The 25,384-nt window shown below is 40.7% G+C and overlaps 1 protein-coding gene across 2 annotated transcripts in view; it reads right to left on the reverse strand.

Moving 5' to 3' along the window:
- Positions 1 to 25,384, reverse strand: part of LOC143184798 (transducin beta-like protein 2) — a 51,635-nt gene that overhangs the window by 4,372 nt on the left and 21,879 nt on the right. Inside the window, exon 3 of one of the 2 annotated variants that reach the window (XM_076387266.1) lies at positions 22,852 to 24,750. The exons of the other annotated variant lie outside the window; for it this stretch is intronic. Coding sequence (XP_076243381.1) covers positions 23,000 to 24,750 — 1,751 coding nt within the window. The 3' untranslated portion in view covers positions 22,852 to 22,999. Of the gene's footprint in view, positions 1 to 22,851; positions 24,751 to 25,384 lie in introns of those variants that run through there. 2 annotated transcript variants of the gene reach the window in all.

Consider the following 25,384-nt stretch of genomic DNA (forward strand, 5'->3'; position numbering starts at 1 on the left):
TATATTACACAGAGTATATCAGACCTTGATTGAGGATTACATAAATCTTTAAGCAGTTTTATAATTCAGTTTTCTTGTTTCTTCCGAAAATAATTGAATATTGAAAGCGTTGTATTATATTTGCAGGCAAAATACAAGCGTGGTTACGAGAGGCAGGAGTGTCGCTTTCACAGAGGACTAAAATATAATTGCCGCGGACTGTACAAATGGAAAAGCAGAGCTCCGTCTTGCATTGGCTGGAGAAAGCGTGACCAGGGTGAACGAGAGTAGCCCATTGCAATAAAGCGATACTCGGACGTTAATATACGACCCGCTAAATATAAATCGGCCTCTAGAGGCTCACCCACGCTGAGTGTTCCTTTTCGATACCCCGTATATTCTTATCAATTTGATTTAAACCTTATCCTGTGTTACGAGCCAACAATACACTTTATTAATATGTATTCTTTTTATAATGACAACTTGAAAAGATTGCAAGAAAGACAGCCCCTGTTCAATTTTACTATTTCTTTAATAAGAACACGTTCTAGCTCATATAGCACAGAGACGTCTTAAAAATGGATGTTGAATGTTTTTAAGACCCGTTTTTAAAACGTCCAAATTATGTCGTGAGACGTTCAGGAATAAAATGAACATAAAATGGACATAAAATAGACGTCTTCAAGATGTCGGCTATCTGGGAGTGTTCAGAAATGACATTCATAATATAGCACAAGATTCTATGATGTATATTTGTCGAACAAGAATTAAAAGATAAAAATTGATAAGTCATTTTCGTTATGTGTTCTTCAAGATTAAACTGTTCGATTATTTTACAGCAAATAACTTTGGAAAAATACCATTTTTTGGAATATGGCGCGGGCCTGCACGACGTTTGAAATTGAACAATGACGAAAGATCAACACGTAGTTGTGGAACGTGAACTTTTGTGTCAACGATCTCGCAGACGTATCAATTATCGTACTGACGTCGATCCCTCGCCGATAAACACGTTTTTAGATAATATTGCTACGCTCGAGCGCGCATTTCTCCCGAATAATATAAATATTATTGACGAAATTTGCGCACTTTTTGTTCTCGAGCGGATAAAGTAACGCGAGTTTAACGAGATTGATAATGTATATGAGAGCAGGAATTGACGTAACATCGAACGCTGTGTGTCGCAATTCGCGAACAAACGACCAGCCGCGATCGTGTCTTCCGTTTGCTTTCTCAATCGACGGTGGCCTAACGTGCCTCCAGAATATTAAATGTTCCCGCCTCTAGCGTGCTCATGAGTAAATCGAACTTATCTATTAAGGTAAACGTCCCAGTAGTTGACCATGTCCCTGAATACCAATATTAATTTTTTTTCTATTTTAAACTTAAATTCTAATGTACTAGGTATATCTAATTAAAAATAAAAACTAGTGTTTCGAATAGTGTCCTCAGTTTCTGGGACCTCGTAACTAAAGTATCAGGACATACCTACAGTTTTAGGTTGTTTGCTTACTGGGACATTTGTCATTTTAAGCGTTTACACTGTCGTGTATAAATATTTGGACACTTTCACGGTATTGGAAATACCTACATTCTGTTATTTATACTAACTGCTATCGAATACTGTCAGCAGTATTTGTAAACCTTGTACAGGGCGTTCAAAATCGAAACTAACAAAGTTTGCCAGCATATTTAGGGGGCTATTTTGAACAAAAAATATTTGAATATTCAAATATTCAAATATTAAAATATTCAAATGTTCAAATATTCAAATATTCAAATATTCAAATATTCAAATGTTCAAATATTCAAATATTCAAATAGTCAAATATTCAAATATTCAAATAATCAAATATTTGAATATTTTTTGTTCAAGATGGCCCCCTAAATATGCTGATAAACTTTGTTAGTTTCGATGTGAATATTTGAATATTTTTTGTTCAAAATGACTTGTCGAATATATTGCTAAAGTTTGTCCTTTTCGATCTGGAACACCCTGTGTCATCGTTTGAGATAAGTTTTGTAGTCAAAACTATATCACAGAATTTTACTCAGTGTATTTTATATACTGCAATAATATGGAAATGTTAAAATACTTATGCAGGGTAATATAGGTGTTAGAACATTTACCTCAGATGACCACAAAAAGAAATAATCACCCTAAAGACCCGAAATTTGATTTTTATCTCCAGACCCCTTCCACTCAATGCACTGTATGAAATTGTAACTTACAACACGAAACAAAAATCCTCGTCGACAGTCGCGAGAACTGTTCGTGATTTGGAAAAGTAGGATATCTATCGTAACTGCTCTGTCAATAACAAGGAATTACCCATGATGTGCAAATTTCTCGAGTTCTGCCAACGCGAAGAGCCTCGAGAGGAGATAAACTATGGTTTACTGGCGGATTCATTTGCAACCATAAACCGACACGTTTGATTTCTTCTGTCTCTCCAGGCGCGAAGGAGAAATTTCCAAGAAAGTCGATAAAATTGTGCTAACGATGAATCACGCGAGTAGCTGGCACTTTACGAGCGAACGCATCCACTTGGATAATAAAGTTACTCAGCCAGTGAGAAATAATAAGTGGCTCGGAAAATTAGACGATGTGCCCCGCGATTAGAATATTCATCGAGGTGTAAGTAAACGTCCCTCGTCGAGTAACGACATGGTAAAACGTCGCGATTTATTCATCGAAGATGAGATCAGCAGCGATCAGTAATAGGCTATCGGATAGTTTGAATCACTTTGGACAGAATTTTGAGAAGCTTGCAGAAATTCACATATCAGGGTACCACTAAAATGAAAATATAGGTACATATTTTAGTAGCTTGTAACTTGCTATGTTTTCATTCTCTTTGGAGCGCAATTGAAGCATTCTTGCGAAAGGTAGCATAAGTGCTACAATTTTTTAATTTTTAAATTGTGTATCTGAAAGTCAGTACATTCCCATCTCAAGTATGAAAGCTATCTGAGGCTTGAGAAAACATTTTTGCTCTTCTGTTTATTTGTATGACTATGTTTTGTACTGGGGTACTAAATATTGTTGACTTTTTTTTAATATCAGAAGATAATACTTAACACCTAGGATTCAAAAATTGTATAGCTAATATTTACTTAATTAAGACTGTATGTATAACTTCAATTTTAAAAGTAAGATAACTGCTGAAGTGTGATGCTTAAAGACTCACCAATAGTGGCACAATGCAAATACCAAGTACTAATAAAATCGAAACGATGAGTCAAAGAACTGTACAAGTCCAAAAACCACGTTTTAAGATGTTTGATCCCAATCTATGATTCTATACATTTTGCTTATAATTCTGAGACTATTTGAAAATTGCTAATTTTGCATTTTTACTGTTCTTCAACTCACCGATTCAATTAATCTAACTAAAAAAGAACACAAGGTTCGTGCATACATCGATATTACGTCAGAAGTGTCCAGTTAGACCACAGGATACCGCAAAAATGCTAATCGCGCTTGATGCTACTGCTATCTGCAAGATTACCACTTTTCGTCCTGTTATTTCTTTTATTTCCTGCCTGTGTCATTCTCATGCATATAAACAAGCCATTTTTATCATTATCAAAGCAGGCCATAATATCTTTGCCGTATTAATCAACCGCGCATTGTGTACCGAAAACTCGCACTATCTCAGATAAACATAATTTCAATCGAATCCCTTGAGAACACGAACTGATATACCTACTCGAGATATCATAATGCTGCTGACTTTAATATTGATTCATACCTCGCGTAATTGAGGTTGGCTTTGCTCTTGCAAACATTGAACAGGCGATAATGATTGCAATTATATTTGAGTAGGCAATTAGAGCCTTTGGCGAACTTAGAGAGAGGTAGAGTCCTGAAGGCTGCAGTGAGCAATCAGAAGACATATCGCCACATGTACATATAACTTCCCTTTTTGAAGGGAGGCAAAAAGCTATTTATGATTTTAAGAAAAAATTGTTTGTTAAATACATTATATTCACATAAAGAATAGTTTTACTTAATGAAAGTTACTTTATCTGAATTTGTCTAAAAAATAGTTACGCGTTACTTGTATTAAATGATCTTCTTGAAATTATTTAAATAATTTGTAACTTACATTTGGAGAGTTCTTTGAATAAATTCTATACTTCTGATATTTAAGTAGTAAACTTTTTATAATGCATGGAAGTGCATTTACTGAACTGATTTACAGCTGTAATTCAGAAATCACGTTTTTTGAGTTGTGTCAATCTTGATGTATGATATATATTTTGAAGAAATATTTCGGTAAATTTGATGTACAAACGTGGGCTTGCATCAGGATAATTATTAAAACGGAAACACGTCTATTTCACAGTTTAGTGAGGGTCATCGTATTTGAGAATTCCTGTGAGTAATTTGCGAGCAACGGGGGTCCAGTACCAGCCAACAAAGGCACGTTTCCTGAGTTTGACCAGACACGAAGACAACTGCAGCGCAGATGTCCAAAGTTGTAACGAAAGTCTATACATCGATGACAATATGCAGACGTCTAAAAACCGCGAGAAACTTTCTTTTTTAGGAATAGAGTTTTTTGAATACAATCTATAATTTCAATCCTTAATTATCAAAAGTTTCATAACAAATAACAGTTTATGTATTTATTAATTTAATTCACAGTTCTACCTCAAAAATCGCGTTCCTCGAGTTATGTCACAAATAAGCGAAATCTTGAACTAAAAAATTTCTCAAATTCTCGCCTTTATTGTCACACCTTGAATAAACTCTTGGGCAATAGGTTTTTCGGTAAAACAGTCCCGAAACTTTCATTGAGAAAGAAGCGCAGTGGGCAGCTCGCGAGATCCACGGTTTCGAAGGCAGATCGTCGCGACGGAGGCGGAGAAAGTTCCTATCTTCCCTCGCGTCTCCTCGCCGTGGTCGCGGCTGCCATAGGAAACGCTTCCTCGAGTCCCGCCGCGTACCCACGCGCCTTATCCGAAGAAAGAAAGTTGTTGCGCAGCTCGAAACCTGGTGATTTTCTCTCTGTAACCTGCTCCTATCTTGCCGACTCGACCGACATGCCCTGATTAAAGCAGCATCCTCTCTTTCCCCTGTGAAGCCTGTCTTATACGATTACAGTACCTCTCAGAAGTACAGGGTGGCTGATGACAAGCATCAGACATATTAAGGGATGATTTTATGCGCTAACGTAAAATTAAGAATGATGAATATGTGTTCATGACTTAGTTTCAGAGTTATGCATTTATGAGACGACTTATAGTCGCGTGATACGTGTCTGACTTTGGACTTATTCTTCTGTCCTTCGTGTGTCTGGCTTTGGGACTTGTTCTACTGGATTTGCTGTGTCTGATTTGGTACTTATTTTACTGGTTTTACTGTGTTTGATTTGGGACAGATTCTACTGTCTTTGGTGTGTCTGGTTTCGAGACCTATTCTACTGGTTTTTCTGTGCTTTACTTGGGATAGATTCTATTATCTTTAGAGTGTCTGGCATAGAACTTATTCTACTAGTTTCATTGTGCCTAATATGGCACTCATTCTACCGATTTCTCTGTCTCTGAATAGACTGGCAGTAGAATAACTTCTAAGTTAGACGCGTTCCACATGGATTATTATTTAAGAATTTTCTCCGCAATGAATGACTCTAAAACGCAGTCTTAAAAGCAATTTTGTGATTCCTTATTTTCATCCTATCTTGACACGTAGAATCACCTCTTAAAATGTCTGACAGCTGCTGCCAGATACCCTGTCTATAGTAACTTAGGTGAAACCAACTCAAGTGGCGTGCTATGCGATACCCTTATGAATAAAAACTGCCAGATGTGTTCTTTACTTAGCTCGGGGCTGCATCTTATTTAGCTACATTTCCATACTTTCTGACAATTAGCCACCATAGGCCCCGCGAGTCCTCGATATTACATCGGTGCTCCATAGTTCCAATGAACCAACGCCATTCTTGAGCCATTCCTGCTCGCTTGACCTACCGCCGAGGCGCTCATTGTCAGAGGCGTGAAGAACTTGAACCCCTGCTGTTTTTACGAAGTCGCTATATTTCGGGAACGCAGTGTACCTCGGCCCCCTCCTCGCCGAGGAGAGCCACAGTTTTGGCGGTCACAAGCGCGACGCGGTTCTGGCTATTTTCAAGTAGGCGAATTTCGAGCCGAGCCTTGAGAATCGCTTGGAGTCATCCGATGCTCCTCGTGGGGGACAGCTGAGCAAACTGACAGTGTCAGCGAAACGCAATTGGCGGCTGAGTACCTTCGTCTGGAGGGGAACTCGCTTTCTTCAGGGGCTTTGAGCGAGGAGTTTAAGGGACGATAATGCGAGCTAGCAGATAACATATGTATACTATTTTAATGTGGCGTGGGCTGCCTAGGTGTGGCGCGTCCGTTTAAGCACGACAGTCGTAAATTATATTCTTGGTCTTCGCGGCTCGGTGGACCTCGTATTTCACGCGAAATGCATGGAGCAGATAAAGACCGCGAAGGGGAAGAATCGCGAACAAATGGTCGCGAAGGATTGTTGGGACTGGGAAGTGAGTTTACTTTTGGTGGGTAGGATGCTTAATTATTGGGCGCATTGAGAAATTGCACTTTCGCAGGTGCTTGGTTAAGGAAAGTGGAGTTCCATCTTAAATCTCTTTATGATCATTTTTTATTTCAGATTTTTGAAATTCAAGATTTTCAAATATTCAAACTTTTTGAATATTCAAATTTTCAAATATTCAAATATTTAAATATTCAAATTTTCAAATACTCAAATTTTCAAATATTCAAATATTCAAATATTCAAGTACTTCAATTTTTTGAATATTCCAATTTTCAAATATTCAAAAATTAAAATATTTCAATATTTTGAATACTTTAATTTTCAAATATTCAAATATTTAAATATTCAAATTTTCAAATACTCAAATTTTCAAACATTCAAATTTTCAAATATTCAAATATTCAAATATTCAAATATTCAAGTACTTCAATTTTTTGAATATTCCAATTTTCAAATATTCAAAAATTAAAATATTTCAATATTTTGAATACTTTAATTTTCAAATATTCAAATATTTCAATATTTTGAATACTCTAATTTTCAAATATTCAAATATTTCAATATTGAAATTGTCTCATCTTCAAACCCTCCAACGACTACATTTTTAAATGACCAAATATCTACTCAAAGTCCAGATATATTCTCTCACATAACTCCGTATCTAAAACACGAGGTCCACGTTACCAAACTCTGTAATTAGCATTCCCATACAATCAGTGTACTCTATTAAAAAGAGAAATCCCTGCTTCGGTATGTTGATCACCTCTCAATCTCTTCGACTATGTAACCTGTCCAAACGAACTCTCCAAGGACACCCAAAAGAATCCCATCTTCGAAGGTCTTCCGGGCCCAGAGCAGGCTCCACATGGGCCAGCTAACTGTAACGGTACAGTTTCACAACTTCAGTGTGTCCTTGGCGTAATAAAACAGCATGAAATGTCTAAGATCATCGACCAAGCTAGATAGATAGAAACGAAGAAGCAGCAGCGTTATCTCCTCTCTCTTGTATTAGAGCCTGATCACACGAGCATTGAGACTTCGAATTTCACGAGTGATTGCAGCTGCGTCTTTCTTATTTCCAACTGGAAAAACAACGAAAACACGACGAACATCATAACATCCCTTATATTTTAAGAACAAAAACATATGACTCAGATAATTTTGCCTTGCATTCGCAGAATTAAGGCCCTGATTCGAATTTTTCGAAAATCTAACATAGGCTGTTCCGCCTTACAGACATTAACGATCATGTAACCAAGCTATTATTCGACCTCGTCAGCGTCTAACGCCGCGTATCTCGATAGGAGACCTTTGGCGAATCAGCCTGGCGATCGTTCACCTCGAGTATATCTGTTTCTTCGGGGCAAAATCGGCGAGTTCGACGACCTCTGGCCCACGTTCGTCGTGCCTGTTAGCAAGAGGCACCGGTTCAACGCGGCCGTGAAGGATAAATTTAAAGGAGAGGCAACGCCTCCCGAAACGTCCCTGACCCGCGTAAAAACCTTCCGAATGTCCAGCACGGGAACTCTGGGATTCGTTCATCGCATAATTTCCGTCTGGTTTAATAGGCCCGCGGTACGCGATGAATGTAAATGCGCGCGCGGTTCGAACACGCTTTATTTAACTCCGCGAGGACCTTGGGCTTTTGGACGTCATTAAACGCGCGATCATCGCTGCGCGATTTCAGACCCCCGCGCAGAATGATTTAACGCTCGAAAAAATAAGTGACTGCTTCCACGTTGTTTCGGCGAATGGCTTCCATTTTTTTTTTTCAGCTTGTTTAAATTCGGACGAGCGGAGACTCTCGCGTTCCGTGACGAGATAAGGTGCCACTGCGGGACGTTTTCAGATACGTGACCTTCGGTGTAGACTCATCGACCGAGGTGGAAATTTGTTGCGAGGAAACAGGGGGACTGGAAATCTTCCAGTTTGACGCGGTGGCGTTGTAGAATAGAATGAAATAAAAGAACAGAGTTTCTTTTAAGTAGAAATTCTAACAAAAACATCAATTCTCTTTCTGAAAAGTCAAATGTAATTACTTCATGAAGAACAGAAAAAACTGTTGAATTTTGAATAGTGTGGGTGCAGGAAGAATTTTAATTCTATTCCTTCCAACTTGAGCTCCATTTTGTATAAGAATATTAATAAATACAAAATGTTTAAGCCATAGATATTTAAAAAAAGCAGAAATTCATTTGCTTTTTGTGTAACTTTGGCTGTGAGGTCCAGATATAGTTCTGAGATTATTTGAAAATAACTAATATTGGATACATAGAGTAAGGATATCAATTATTTCCTGTGTATTGACCAAATACTGTGCCCACCTATCCACCCTCTCATTTCCACATACACATAAGACGCAGTAGCTATCAAATGAAAAATATTAATTTTTTGAACGAAATCAAATACTTTCAATTTAAAACTATCCCATCTTATTAATCCTTTGCACTCTTACGTCAAGTCACACTCGCAATTTTTAACTGAACTTAAAATAATAGAAAGTCATTGCAAAGGAAATTAAAAAAATAGGGACTGCAAAGAGGCATAAGATAGTAGATAGTTCATATACAAAAATTCTAAAAAAAGCTTAGAAGTACAAAGGGCTAAACATGTCCACAAAAGAGGGAGCACAGTAAAACAGTAATCGATCAGCACACGGTAATAGTTACCTACCCTCGCTCTGTTCTCCGCCTCACCGATTCAACAGTAAACAAAGAGTTAATTAAGAGAAGGCTATAGAACAGGTTGAACCTGGTCCCTCAAAGGGACAACAGGACCTTGGCTACTAGTTCCCTCCACCTCGACTCGAATTACATAAAAGACAGTCTTGAACGCGTCGAAACGATCGGAGGCTACACGCTCTTCTTCGGCGGAATCGATACACGAGTTACGCAATGCTAAACGTAACAATCGTTTGTTGTGTAACAATTGCGTAGCCGTTTGTCACTTCCAGAGCAAATCTTGGTTGTCTGTTCTGCGCAGGATTTCGAAGCGTCCCGTCAAGCGATTTCACGCGTCGATTTCAGGGGAACAGAATTTCGTCAGGCGGTGATCGCGTATGGGACGCGCTATCGGCGTTTTCCACGGCTGGAGATAATCCGATCGGGTCGCTTTTTCTTGTAGCCTCTCAAGGACTGTCTGATACGTATGTTCCCCTTGATAACGGGGGGAAAAAAGTTGGTGAATAATTACTCTGTTACACAACTGTCCCGTGCGCGGGCCGATTCAGGTCTCTGTCGCACACGCTGTCGGGCAACCTCAATCGAATTAATGCGTTTCTTGCTGGGCAAGGTTCAAGGGAGACGCTTATCGCAAAGGGAGAATTGCGCCACGATGTTGTGGACATTTCCAGTTGGGAGGAGATTATGATTAAGTTCTTTACGGTTGCTTATGAATCATTTTTCAATAGTTAAGAGGCTCAGGGAATTTAGTGTTTTCAGGAATTGAAAATAAAAAGGTGTTTACTGTCCTCTAAGTTTCGTATGTATGAAATATCGTGGTAAAAGGTTTTTTTGAAATTTAGATAACCGACAAGGGGACAGCATATTTAGAATAACGTGAACGTAAAATTAGAAATGCTTCTCAATAATTGCCATTTCCTTATCTTATAGGATTATTTTACAACCATTTTCACGTCGAAAATTTTTCATTTTTTATGCAAAAATTGTTTTCATAAGTTTCATGAGAATTTTACATTTCTGATAATGTCTTGGTAGACACCTCGATAGAGAGTATTTTGAACTCTACCATAGGTGTAATTATAAAAAATCAATAATGTATGAAAATATAATTAAGCTATGTACATATTGCCTAAGGCTATCACCAAAAATTCAAATTTTAAATCCATTTTTAATTCGATAGAACTTTTAATACATCAATTTTTTTAAGTAACAACAACAAAGTAGAGTAGGTACATTAGGTTTAGAATTCTTTTGGTAAACTTGGTATCATTATCAAGACTGTATGAGTTGTTTTGTATATATTTGAACATGTGTTGCTATGTATATTCTCTCTGATACCAAAGAACTTGTGTCCATTAATAAAGCATTATTATTATTATAGTTGAACGATAAAGTTTTCCAAAGATCTTCTCACCCATATTGGAAAACAGGAATGAAGGACTCGAGAAAGAAGTGACTCTTTGAGTAGTTATGTGCAAAATTTATTAATAGCGTCACGACGTCCGCGACGCTGCAGAACTCATGGCCGTCGTGAGGACGTTAAGTTTCTTTTAAGCGTCACAAAGACTGACGACAATGTGCCACTGAATTCCTGTTTTTCTTGATCGATAAGCACTTCTTGCTGCATAATATTTTCACTTGAATGAATACTTTCGAATGCTATATTTATCTACAGTATCATTGAGCTCTCAGTGCCCCCCTTGTTCCTCGGAGCAGGTTTCTGAGTCATGGGTCAGGACCTCTTGGAACTTGAAGCTTTTTAACTAGAAACTAAGGAAAAGGGAAAATGAGTGTCTAATCCCTTCTCCTAGTTCCCAATTTTGGTTTTCTGAAACTTGAGCCTCAACTTTATAAAAAATTATTGATACTGGTGTACAAAAGATTCTCTATTTTTTGGTCTGTTAATTTTTACGAATATTTTTTTAATACAAAATTGCGATTTCGTCATACCGACTAAGGGTCAGTCCTTTCTTATCAGAAATTTGCTCTTCAAGCCCACAACCTTTTACTTAAACCTCTAATCTAGGTCTTCAGTCTTTAATCCCTCACCCTAGTATTTAATTTCCATTCTTAATTGATGATTCCCTCTCTCATTTCAAAATCCATCGTCCCAGTGCCTAATTAAAGTTTTCTCCTCTAATTAATAATTTATCTCTCCTCTTCCTCAATCCTCTTTTCTCCAATCTTGCATCACTTTTCTGTTCCATTCTATATCTATTTTATAATGTACATAGGATCGAATGACACGCGAAATCATGCGAGAATATTATCTCGCGAGTGTTTATCAGCTCACGATTTCGACCTGATATCGACGATATCCGGAGGTGTATAATTTCGTCATTGTTTTCGATGGAAACGTAGCTTGCGTTTTATTCGTCAATAATTATCGACAATCTTCAGAGACTGGGGAATCAATTTCTCGGTCGAACGCGTTCGTGACTGGGTGAAAGTACGCCGCGGAAAATAATTGGAGGATCGCTTGGCTATTTATCGCGTGACTATTACTCGCGCGTAGCATTCGAATGTTAGAAAACTTTCGTCTGGTGTATTAATTAAGCGTATTAACTGAGGCTTCGTGTGAGACGCTCGAATCTCAGCGAAGGAAATTTCATTTCTTTATTTAGGTTATTTTGCCATTAGTCAACGAAGTGGATTCAAATGTTCTAAGAATTTTGGAGAAGCATTCTCATATGTGCCCATAATTATGAAAGTGGTCTAAGTCGTATATTTCTTATTTTGGGATATTGAAAGGATTACATTTGGATGAATTAGAAAATATTTCTATATTACGTAACATTGTAATTTAGAATTTTATTAGTCTTGATTAAAGAAAATTTATTATGAATGTGAAATTTTGTGTGAATCTCATACGAAAATGTTTTTAAAGTTTGAATTGACTTAGACCACTTTCATAATTATAGGACATATGACTTGGACCACTCAAATGTTAGCTTCTACTTCAATTTATTAAATGGAATTTGAATACTGATTTCCATAAGGATAATTAAAAATAGCAGCGATATTCGCTTACAACGAGAAAATAGATACTGTTTAACTGGAGCTTTCGATTAAGAAACTGTTGCGCAGCAGTTCTCAAAATTTGCACTTCTCTTTATACGTACACTTCACGAGTCAGCTAACTCGACGAGCTTAAATTACTTCAAAACTGTTTGAAAAAATGTCCACAATAAGAATTCCCTGCTATCAAGGTGTGTATACAGTAAACCAATTACTTTCTGCTATGTTGATCTTTTCTCAAGATAGGAACATCACCTTGAATTTTATAAACTTGATTCTCTTACAGACTTAATTCCATAGCTCGAAAGAATATTCTATACCCAGTGAAATATAATCCAGTATCTCGATTATTCACGACATATAGTGGCAAACCACTTCGCTACTACTTTCCCCAAAAAGGGAACAAAGAGACTGCGGCTGACGAAATGTCTCCAGTTCTTGCACCTGTAAGATAAGGCGAGCAAACCTCGGGTCAAACATTAAACAAACTAAATCTGACTTGCAAACACACACGTACGAAATTATCAATGTAAAAAAAAACCGTAGAAGGAAGGGGGATCAACGAAAAGACGGCCACTGTTCAAATGCTCGACTCATTTATTCCAGTCACCGAGGAAATATATTCGTTTCCAAGCGAGACACTTTTTCGCCGAAGCTCGCCTCGAAGTGCCGCTGGACGATGATATGTTCTCCGTTTCGCGATCGATCGAGCCGAGAGAGAGAAAAGAAAGCATTCAGAGCTTCAGGCCCAGCCACACAACAGATATGCACACGTTAATCGCTCTCCCCTTCGTGTCACAATCACGACACATCGCTGTCGTCGGCTTTCCCTCGCCGAGGGATGCGTCCCTCCTCTCAGCGCCTCGCGATCGATCCCCGCGTCGCGCGATTTTTATCGTCGCTTCGTCAAGAGCACCTTTCTTCCTCCTCTTGCATCGTTCGAAAGTTGCACGATGGGGAATGGATCGTTCGGCGAGGCTCGTGAAAGAGACGACGGACTCGATAATCGAAGAGCACGTAACAGCCCTTATCAAATATTACGATTCCTTTAATAAGGTACATTCCAGTGGTCAGGCACGGGATTTACCATACGCAGTAGTGGCCAATAAAATTGCTACGCTCGCTAAAAGTATATTGGGTCATTCTGTAAAAGAGAATCTCGCTTTTGAGAAAATCAATGTTTAAATTTAATTATAGAAATACAAAGTGTAGTACTTTCTACAAATATTTTTTATTTCCTAGGTACTTTCAACCCTTTCTTCAAAGGATTTCTAATGGCCTGAGACAATGTGAAATTAGAAGAATCGTTATTTATGGAATTACCTAATACTACTTGTTGAATATGAAAATAATTATGAACATGACATCTTATAAAAATCAAGCTTTTAAATAAAACAAAAGGAGATTAGATTAATAATAAATAGTAAGGCGATGAAATTTCAATGGCCACTACTGTAGTGCAGCCTATTCCATCAAAAACGCAATAAATATAGGACGACGAATATTTTATTAAAAAGAATACTAATCAATTGAATAGGAATTAAAGATACTATAGAATCTTGTTTGCTCTCCCAGATAGAAATACATACACAAAAATTGACAAGGGTCGTTTTGTTATAAGCTCTTCGATTCGAAGGACAGCCAGAGGAAGACAGAGAGAGAAGGAGAAAGTACGAAATCGCGGAAGCGACTGGCCACAGCCTCCTGGAACAAACTGACGTAACACATCTGACCTTTGTGTATTTGATGGAACCGCGATCCTCGTGGAACATCGCGGAAAACGCTTAAAGGAGAGTGAAGGGGGACGTAATCAAGCGAGAAGGCACTATCGAACTTTCTTTCTGAAAACTCTATGTACAATTCTGCGCGAATCAATGTGAACATAGCGATTCTTCAGGATTTTTATGGGCGACAAAAGTTAATTGGTTCTCTGTCGAAACGAATGCAAAGTTCACTAATGTCAAAAGAGAACACTTTTACTTTCCTGGATATTATAGTATCTATAACAGAGGGAAAGTACTGATATAGGTCAAGCCTTTTTTCTAATTTTTTAACATTTTGAAATCGTCTGAGTCCAGAAAGAAAACGAAACTGTATTTTTATTTAAAATTAGTTTTATGGATAATAAAGTATTTCAGTAAAATAATCTATGTTCACCTTACTTCACACAGTATGTACTGTGATATCTAAACTTTGGTTCTAGGTAAATTACCATTTTTGTGCGATACACTTTTAGGAATAGCATATAGACAGTGTCAGCGAACAGGTAATGTAAAGATAATATTCATTTTTTGCCACTGACTGCCACCCTATATTTACTGAAAGCTTCATCCTTCGCCCAGTGAAATTAATTCTGTACAAGATTCTTTATAATTACTAATTACAAGAACTTCCAAGTCATTCAAGAGAAATTCTCATCGTAAAAGAGAACCAAACAATGATTCCAAAACCTATTAAAATTCCATTAGTAGTTGGCTGACGTTGAGTAAATACTGTAAATTAAGATAGTAGAAAGACTTTGCTCGCTGACACTATGTCCTATGCTCATTATCATACGATTTTCTCGATACTTTTACCACTGCGCTGTCTACATTTTCGAAATTTGCATAAGCGTAATTAGCACTCACGGACGATGTAACAGCGATACTACAAAGCCTGGTCAGGGAAACACGGAAATGGTCAGGAGACGGTAATTATACTCGCGTCGGATGATTACGTCCCCGCTAATGGTCGGTTCGAGACGTTCGTCGAAGGGGTATAATTACAATTCTTACGATCTAAATTTACCTATCGTTAATCTACCGTGGCGCTTAGGTTACCGATTCGCGAGTGAACCCTCGCGCAGTTAACGAAAATCGCTTGGAACTTCGACTAACGTTACACCTAAAGGCAGTTACGTATTGCTTTTGAGATCGTGCACCTACCAGCACGATTATCACTGCGTTTTATCACTACTGTTGCTTTTATACCGCTAATTGCATCGTTCTCGATGGCCTTTTAATTATGCTTCATCGCGTGCAGAATGAGAGAACACTTTATGTGAGTGGACGCGACCGAGAGCTCCGACGAGCGAACGAAACGAATCTGGTTTCTTAATTGATTCGAGGAGATGGATGGAAAAAGAAAGAAACACTCCGTGAAAATGTCGTGGGAACCGTCGGTGACTTCGAACGAATACAGACGAAAATTAAAAGCAGGAAACGATGCTTGTATAGAGAAGATTTATTAAATAAAAAATCATGATCGGTGATATCGATAAATTGTCCATACAAAATATGATTTTTCGTCAATTCTTTGCATTCCACGTTTTCCTACGTGATTCGTTTTCAAAATATGTCTTCTCTCTATGATTCGAGATATATCAAGATTCTCGTTGTACGTTTCGTAGTAAAAGAGAGAATGCAAAGTGCTCGGAGTGTAAAAGAGAAAAAAAAGAAGAAAAGAAAAGGCACGTCGTCGCGTATACTTTGGCAGTGCGTCGGACGAGCGTTCGCCGTTTTCGAGACGCTGAGGATCGATCGATCGACGCCGATCTACTGGGGCAGTATGGAGAGGTTTGCTACTTGAAGAATCGATCTATTATCTTATGTTATCTTATTTTATGTTATTGGCGATTATTTTCATTTGTGGGTGGAGGACTCGAAATCCTGGTTTCAGTGAAACCTTGTCCGAGCAAGTATACAAGAAATGAGTTTCTTTTTTTTTAACAGTAGATAAGAAATCGTGAAGAAGAGTTTTTTTAGATTTTTTAGACTAGCTTGTTGGAGTATGTGTAATTTATATGCAAGATAACATTTATGTGTCTGCATAAATTCTTAGCCATAATAGGAGCGATTTTTTTTGTATAAAAAATGTATCATTTAGGATGGCCTCTAAAAATATATGTATAATTTTCTTAGGTTTATGTGTATTTACTGTTTAGTATGTCAAGCACTTGTTATATAATTCTTTTCATATTTTTTGTCTTTTCAAAGGCCAGAATTTTCGTATTTGGAATTCTATTCATGTACTGTTAAAAAAAGGAGAATGTATAACACTAGGATTATTAGTATTCCTACATTCTTGTATACTTCATGCTCTGCATTCGTACAAACTCTGTCTAACCCCAGGAAGTCCAAAGAAGACAAAAAGAATGACAAATTTTCAAAAAAATCAGTTCTTACTTCACAAAATAAATCTATCTCTCTTCATAATTTCTATTAGGTACATCAAAACGTAGTCTCGTAATGAAATCTGATTCCTAAGTTGTCAGAGCTTCAACAGCTTCCCAGGGTTAGATCCTCAACTTCGTAACTCTTCCCCATCGATCTCTAAGCCTCTCTCCACAACCAAAATGCAAAACGAGACTCCAAGGAATCGCTAGACAAACACCAGGCTCCACAAGATCAAACCTTTCCTCCAGCGCCAATGGAATCTCCGCTATTCGTACAATGATTCTCGAATTCTCGCTTAGCTACTCGTCTTTTTGCTCGAAACATCTCTCTCTCTCTCTCTCTCTTCTCTCCCTCCAGCACGCGTGTTCGCCAGGTTACGCAACCGTCTTTACAAACACCGCACGCAATGCCTTTCTTTCTCGTTTCTCTTCTATTTCTAACGCTTATCGTCTAAGTATCCTTCGAGACAACAGGTATTCGGACCGATGCATCCCGTTTCTCGCTCCCGCCGTCATCGGACGTGTGCTGCACACCGACGCTGATGCGGTCATCGACGAAGTTAATCGATGAGTGCGTTGGCACCGCGGCGAATTACGATTCCGACGATGGATCGATGGCCGCCGAATCGGGGATAGAGGATCGCGATTCGATCTCCGTGCCTTCCATCCGTCGATCGCCCTTGCGTAACCGAGAGCCGCCCAGCGCGCTAGGGGAAAATTACAGGAACGCTTGGAAGGTTCTGTGGTTGCAAAGCAAAACGACCTGTGTCACATTTTCGGAACGTTCGATTTCTGGTCTTGACAAGCATCTAGAATGCAAAGGCTAAATTTCCAGAAAGGAAAAGGGGTATTAAACGAGTTTTTCGAATAAGAATAGGGGCTCGAGAAGGCGCAAGTTCGTGAGATGGTACTGAAGCTGAAGACTTTGAACGCCATATCTCGAACATGGAAACATGAACTTAGGACGTTTTAGCTTACAACCAGAGTTGGCGACAGAGCGACGAGACTTCGCCGAGGATTCGGGCGAAGTTAAAATATGAATCAATAACTGGGAACTCTCTGAGTGTTGGTAGAATTTATTGTAAGTGCTGTTACCATTGTAAGTGCTGTCAACGCTCATTAGAGTTTCCAGTTAAACTGATCACCCTCTATATAACATAGTGTCTCTCAGAAATGCAGGGTGACCCATCTGGTTAAACTTTCGCGCGTAATTATATCCTACGCTATAGGTCGTTTCAAAATACAGTTTAAATAAAATTGACCCTGTTTCAGGGGAGACATCTTGATGGTCATGAATTTTCTCTACGTGGACGTTTTATTTAACACAGTTCTTGAAACGAGCTGTAGTTTAATTATTATAGTCACTAGAGAGGCTCTGAGAGGATATGCAAAACATGGCCGCAGTAAACCTTCGTACTCTCCATAAAGGGCGTGACGAATTTATGAAAAACGAAGAAAGAAGATGCTGTAAATGAGCCTGACCATCATTAACTGAAATGATAGTCACTCAACACAATTCACACCCTACTTTCCTAGAGCCTCTATACCAACTACAGTCTAAAAATCCTGTAACGAGTGTTGGCAGCACTTACAATGCTAACAGTACTTACAATAAATGCTGCCAACACTCATTAGAGGGTTTCCAATTAAACTGATCACCCTCTACATATAAAACTTCAGATAGGTCGTCCTGTATAGTGACTCAGGAGAGATCCCCTAAAGTGACATGCTGTGCAATACCCTTGTGGGTGCAAGCCATCAAACATGTTCTCTGCTACTTGGTGTCCATGAATTTTATTTCGCCACGTTTACTTTCTTAGTCCCCATAAAACTCCCTAGCTCTCGTTCAGACAGGGTTGCTCTAGGGCTCCAAAGACCTAATGTCGTACCAGAGTCCTTCCTGAGCACCTGACCAGACTCGAAAACACTCATTAAGAGCTTGAGAAGAGCTTGAACCCCTGCTGCTTTTACGAAGTCACTATATTTCCGAGAGGCACTATACGAGCTCCTCTATCTCGTTTCCGCATCGTCGACTCGCGTTGAACGTTCTCGAGCACGCGTCGATCGGATCGAAGACAGGGGCCAGGGGCAGGCGACTTGGAGAGGGAAAGAACAAGGGGTTCATTATACGCTTCGCACTGTCGCAGAATTCGTGTCGCGCTTCCATTGTTTCTTCTCAGGGACACCGCGAGGATTCGCTTGCAACGATGACCTCCTATTTCGTTCTCTCTTTCGTTTCGAGTTTTGTATGCCTTTTTTGTTTTGTTTTAGAGATACTGAGGGATGTGAAGGAGGCCACTCGGCGTGATTGTTCTCTCTCTCTCTTTTTTTTTTTTAAGTGTTCGATGAGTTACAATAGTAACGGAATGACGACACAGGTTTCTGCGTGACGTGACAATTCAAATTTCATCCATCGCGCCGAACGAGATTGCTTCAAGGCCGATGATTCATCGAGAAACCTCATCCGACGCGATGCTCAGAAAAAGGAACGAGATTCTCGGGAGACGATAACGTAGAAATTTCTTAACAAAAGAGTTAATGAAAAAAAAAAATTGAAATTTGTTGAGGCGAAGTGGAAGACGTTGGAGTGAGTGACAAGGAGAGTACTCCGATAGCAAAAATTATGAATGATGAGAAGTTTGTGCGTGTGTGGAGCACAATATTTATTATATAAGAGAAGACTTTGTTAGCTATTGCGAATTTGCTATACAGAAGTTGAAACGAGTTTACTATACGCAGTTATATTAGCATTAGAAATTTTCAGGTTTGAGTACTTTCCCCTGAGTTTCTAAAATATTCGAGAGTAATATTACTGAAGTATGAATCGCTCGAAATAGTCAAAGAATCGGTTATGCAATGCAAAGTAAACATCACTGTTGAGCCTTCAAACCAATCAAGGAACCTATTCAAATGAGATCATAAGCACCGCAACAGCAGCTCATATTATGCAAATTAAACGTTCAGTATAATCCTGATACAAACTACTTCCTCTAACCCTTTGCCTGCGAATCACGTATAAATACGTTTCAAAATGGGGGAAGAAAATGAAAAATGGATATTTACAATGCAAAAGAAGACACTTGCCATATTTACTGTTTTCCAACTACTACAATACTAACAAGAAATTATAAAAAATATTACGTACCTGAGTTTCTAATAAAAAATACCACAGTCAAAGAATCAATTTTGAGCAGTCAATAATATATCTCTCTCCCACATTTTTCGTCTCTCCAATTCTACCAACAGCTTCGGAAATATTTCATTTGCCCTCAAACTGATTTAAAAACTTCCTCAAAAAATAAAAAAATAAAAGAACAAACTAAAAACAATCGACTGCAAACGAATCCTCACGCACCGACGCGTTCGCTGCCCACCTGAAACACCGTACCATCTCAAAACTGCCCGCCGCGCAGCTCGCCATTAACTAAACACAGACGTCCCACGCGATGGCGCGTGAGCGGCAACCTACGTAGCGACTTCTCATCACGCGCCAGCGCGTGATCGGCAGCGAACGTGTCCAGAGCATAGTCGGACAATCTGGGGACGTACTTCGAGTAGGATGCACAGGTACTGAGTCTCGCGATGCGCTTCAATAAATATTACGCTATTTACAAAGCGATGAACGTATTGCTTCCGTATCGGCTGCTTTCTGATATGAAGTACGCGCGCGTGTACATGCGTGTATGAGTGTATGTATGTGTGAATGCGCGAAGCGTGAATTCCGCCGAGGCATCTGTCGTCTCGGCGACTTTCGTTTGATCGTTGGAAATAAGGGAATCCCTCGGGTTTCTGCACAGCTCGAGAATGGGAAGAGAAGAAAGACGCTGGAAACGATATTGGCGTGTTTTGACGCGAGTCGGCATAAATAAAAGAAAAGCATAGGAGAAAACGGAGAACGAAGAGAGAAGAAGCGACTGCGGGGCAATTTTCGTCGTTGGAAATAAAATGAAGTAAAAATTCAGCTGGCGAACGAGCGAGATTATTTTTACCGCGGTCGTTCGGCTCGGGAATACAAAATTCTGCCACTGAGTGCTTGTACCGCGTGAAACGTTTTATTTTACATCTAGTGTATATATGTGTGTATATATATGTATATATAATATTATATCTTATACAAACGGGAGCACACGAGGCGTCACTGACGTCGGTAATAAAGTATAAAATCACGGAGCATTATCTGCTCGAAGGCGAAATCGGACACGCGGTCCGAGGACCTCGGGCTGATTCGATGATGATTTACGTGTCTGAGGACACGTACGGAACGAAAACTCCTCCGTGGCACACGTATTGATACGAGCTACTGTCGCTGATTATGTCGCTGTACGTCGCGGACACGTCCCTTCGCTCTTCCAGAAACAGAAATCGATACGATGCGATGGCTGGACTTGCACGTACGATTTGGCGAGGGTAGAGGACACGCTTCAGTGATGTCTACAGGGTAATAAAATAAAAAAGAAATAAGAAGAAAGGAAGAGAAAATTCGAGGCTGACTGAAGCGGCGAAACTTTGGCTCTGGAATGAAATTCGAGTTCAGTTTTTCAAGCGCTAAAATTCTACTTTACACTTGGCTCATTTGCAAGTTTAAGTATGTTTACTTCGGTAGCCTGAAACATAAAACAAAGCATTTCCAGCCGGGCTTTCTAAGTACGTTTTTTAATAAAAATACATATTCAAAATATACTCGGTTTTTCGCTTCAGGGTCGTTAAAACGGAAATATTTGATTCTATTAACATCTATTATGCAAAGTTTCCTTCGAATTCTATTTAGGGACGAAGAAAAATGCGTGCACTGTTTCAATCGCGAGCGTTCACAGTAAGAGAAGACTCGAGACGCTGCCGTGTTGGGATAATTCTGCCCGCCAGTGGGAATTGAGCTTAATCTCGAATAATTCCTCGCTGCTCGCGTGTCCTCGTTCAGCGGCATTTTCTAGACGTCGGTTTTTCGAGGAGAATTTAAATGCAAGTCGTCGTGGAAGCCCGAAAGACACTTACCAGCATCAATGACGCCGCGTGTCCTCCTCTCGCTTTGTACGTGTACGAAAAAGGAACGTGGGATGAAATATGCATGACGATATGAGTAACGAATTTGTTACAATACTTGTTTCCGTTCTATCATGAGACAGGTACAAGGATCCGCTGTCTATTCGTGAACTTTCTGTGTCACAGGGCACACCTTGTACCCCGTCGCGGAACAGAAGACAAAGGAAAGAACCAAAAGGGCGCCTGTTGGCGTAACGAAGGATAAAGTTGCGTGTACCACTCTGTAAAAGGTCAGAGCTCGTCCGAAATCCTGAGGAGCTTCTCGTTCCTTTCGAGTAAAAAGCGTCACCCGTTTTGGATTGTTACAGTGAAATAAACTTTATTAATAGTTTAACCCGAGGGCGTGTATTTCACTTGATAACAATGAAGAGAGGCATCGTAAGGCATAAAGGCGCGTACGTATATGCGCGTATACGTATGTCTATGATGCTTATTATGATATGTACAGGTATATGTGTATGTATACATATTCTCCATGTCTCTATGTATAATACATATGCCTGTATATACACAAGTACAAAGGTATGATCCATGAACGTATGAGTCTCGAGTTATACATGTATGTGAGTGAGTGAATGTTGCGTACGAGGCGTTGCACTTGTCGAGGAAAACGTCTCGCGGACGGGATATATTTATTTGTACCTACTCGAATACGGGAATCCCATATTTCTGTACTCTTTTTGCTCCGCATGTTGTACTTACAACTCGTCATTGAGATCATTATTGATAGCAATCGACATTGTACTGATCGTTTTAGCGATACATACAGTGGAGTATATTACACATTATAGGATACAAACAATGTGCAATCATAGGTACTGTATATAAAGCTGTATCCCAGCATATCTTTCATATACTGTACATACAAAGTTTGACGTCGACTACAGGCTGTATTTTTCGTCCAAAATCAAAAAACACAATTTCTAAGCGACAATCTCATCCTCGCGCGGACCCCGTCAAAGGTAGCTTGATTACAATCAAAGGTCAAGCTTCCAGATCCACAAGCTCTGTCATAAATAACACACGCTCGTCACAAATCACAAATTCTTTCAAACTAAATCAGAGATTCTCCATTAATAAAATAAAATAAAAAAAAAAGAAAGAAAAAAAAACGAAAGAAAAATTTGGTATTCGAATAGATCGAGCCAAACCTTTTCCTCGGCAACAACTATATGAACCGAACACATGGTGCATGAAAATCGGATGTGTGGTGTGTATGTGTGTCTAAGTCCATCTGTGCGAGTGACGAGCGCGTCCCTGGGCGGACGAGCACCGTGTATGGGCACAGGGATCGCGCGCTACCGTGTAGTTTTTTTTCTTCTGTATATGTAACGTATCACAGACTTCACTTGGAACTGAACACTGACGGAAGTGTTGCGCGCGGGAGATCACAGCGTGTCCCATCCGCGGGGATCCGTTCCCTCGTCAACCGTCTACCATTCAAACGGACCCGAGCGAATACTCCACCTGAACGCGCCTTTAATCGCAGGCTCGACAAAAGAGATCCGACAGTTCGTTCACTAAATATTCGACTCTCTCGGTTACCCAGGCGTGTTATACCTTCCTCTTCACCCCTCAGCCTGTCTACGACAGGTCGTGCTGCAGTCGCCGAAGCATGAGATCCACCGCGATCCTCGCGTCCTCCACGGAGTCGTGCTCCGTCACCTGTATCTCCCTCCGCAGCACAGTCCTCGCGAGAGTCTTTAAGCTGCTGCGGAAAGGATAGCCGAGGAAATGTGGGAACGCGACGCACGTGTCGATCACGGTCGTGTGCAGTATCCTCAACGCCCTGAGATCGTTCTCCAGACCGTGGCCAATGAGGATGGTCTCGGCGTGGACGAAGCTGGTCAGGTCCTTCTGCACGTCCCTGAGGGACTTGGACGCCCTGGACAGGTCCTTCGCCGTGATGCCGCTGAACCGAGTGTTGTGATCGATCACCTCGGCGTCGGGCTTGACCAGGGTGTCGTACACGACCTTCCCATCCATGCCGACCACCGTGACCTTGGCCAGCTCGAGGCCGCGACGCGTGAAGCACATCTCGCAGTCCAGCGCGAACACTCCGTAGTTTCCATCCTTGGGGACGCTCCTGGAAGGCCTTGTGCGGACGTAGCCTTCGAAGGGGCCATTGTACCCCGGGGCTAGGCCAGTCCACACGTGCATCCTGGCCGTGGTGCAGCCTCTTGCTGTCTCCCGACCCCGACAGCACTCCCAAGTGTCGCCATGGGAGCCGTCCACGAGGCCACTGCGCAGCTTGCCCCAGTGGTACACGCAGCGCTCCTCGTGCAGGTACTCGCCGTCCTCGCGGTTCACGTAGAAGCTCTTGAAACACCTGGCACACCTTCTCTCCACGACTACTAGCTCGTATGGGTCTGGAGTGGAGTCCCTTCTTGACGTTTCTTCGTAACTGGAGGCAGAGGACGAGGAATCAGTCGAGGATGACGATTCACCGATGTCTGAGCTCTTGTCGCTGTCTGAGGAACTCTCTTGCTCCAGGTCTGAGCTCTCCACCGAGCTCCCGCTGCAGTTTCCACTGTCTGCCTCGCTCTCTACCATAGTCCATGAACTGCTGCTGCTCCCAGGGACGAACTCCCGCGCGTTGGCGTCTAGGTGATGATAGCCTCGGTGAGCACGGTGACCCACGGGATGATGATGGTGATTGATGATAACAGCGTATCCAGGGAAATAGCTGCACTCTACAGGGTAGCCTAGGTGAGCCAGTTGCTCCCCAGAGAGTGTGTATCTGCGTAGAAGAGAAGCCAGAGCAGCGTCGCTCAGATGGTGTAGCTCCTTCCTCTGACTGCTTAAGAAGATTCCTCTGGACTTCCTGGAGCCGTTATTTGTAGCGTTGCTGGAGGCATTATCGTGCTTCCCTTCTTCGCGATGATTATCGTTCTGGGATTGATTCCTTCTGGAGCCTCCGTTTCGACCAGCTCCAGGGGACATCCCATTGGAGTCCGAGCTTCTGGTTGGACTGTTCTGGTAGTGCTGCTGGCGACAGTGGTGGTGTCGGCGGTGTCGTTGCTGCTGTTGGGACGCTGGCTCGTCCTCGTGCTCGTCGTCGCGCTCGCGACGTTGGTCCCGCGGCACTCTGGTGCGGTTCTTTCGTTGTCTTCTGCTCAAAATAGCCCGATCTTCCTTGGTGGTCGGTGTCGTAGTGGTCGCAGTCGCGCTCGTCGCTGTTCCTGGCGACGTCGTCGAGGATGACGCCGAGGACGACTTGCTCTTGCCCCCTGGCGTCTTCGTCGATGGCGGCGTCTCTCGGTTCACCTTACAGCCGACGTACCGATCCGTCTCCCCAGGGTCCAGGACCTCCTCTTCCGGCCGCAGGCCGCAATCTTTATGTCACATACAAAAACATATATGCGTCAGTTCATCGTCCGGCAGCGAGACTTACTAATGTCGACCTACGTTATTACTGGTTAGGATTGGCCACACACCACGCGCATGCATCTCTCTGTCCTTTTACCTACTTTTCTCGGTGTCACTGGCAACGGTGGGCGCTCTGAACGAGTACGTTTCTGGGGATGGAATTTCGGGCCTAGAATGCAGGGGGCGAATGAGTATCGATGACTTTTAGAGAGAAAGGGTGTCTTGCTTTCATGGGCTGTCTAAGAGATTCTGATGAAATTTGGAGACTTATCTTTCTACTGGTATGGAGGCAATACTGCGAGATATGGTGAGGTCACGGTTCTATTTGAAAAGAGTTATCGAGACTTTTAGGCATTTATGGAACCTTTAAGTACGTGAGAAGGTAGAATGCATATGTTTAGTACAGATAAAGAATTTGAAGAAAATAGATACTGTAATTTAGCTACGTATAACTATATTAGCTTAGATATTAGCTATTGAAAAAGGTAGTTCAAGTTTAAATGTCCTGATATTTTGGCTAATCGAGGTTCTACTGTGCCCATAAAGAAAATTTTCAAATTTTGAACTGATCAATCTGCCTAGTTTTCACAAATACAAGTG

Source organism: Calliopsis andreniformis, chromosome 10 (assembly GCF_051401765.1).
Source record: "Calliopsis andreniformis isolate RMS-2024a chromosome 10, iyCalAndr_principal, whole genome shotgun sequence".
Taxonomy (NCBI): domain Eukaryota; kingdom Metazoa; phylum Arthropoda; class Insecta; order Hymenoptera; family Andrenidae; genus Calliopsis; species Calliopsis andreniformis.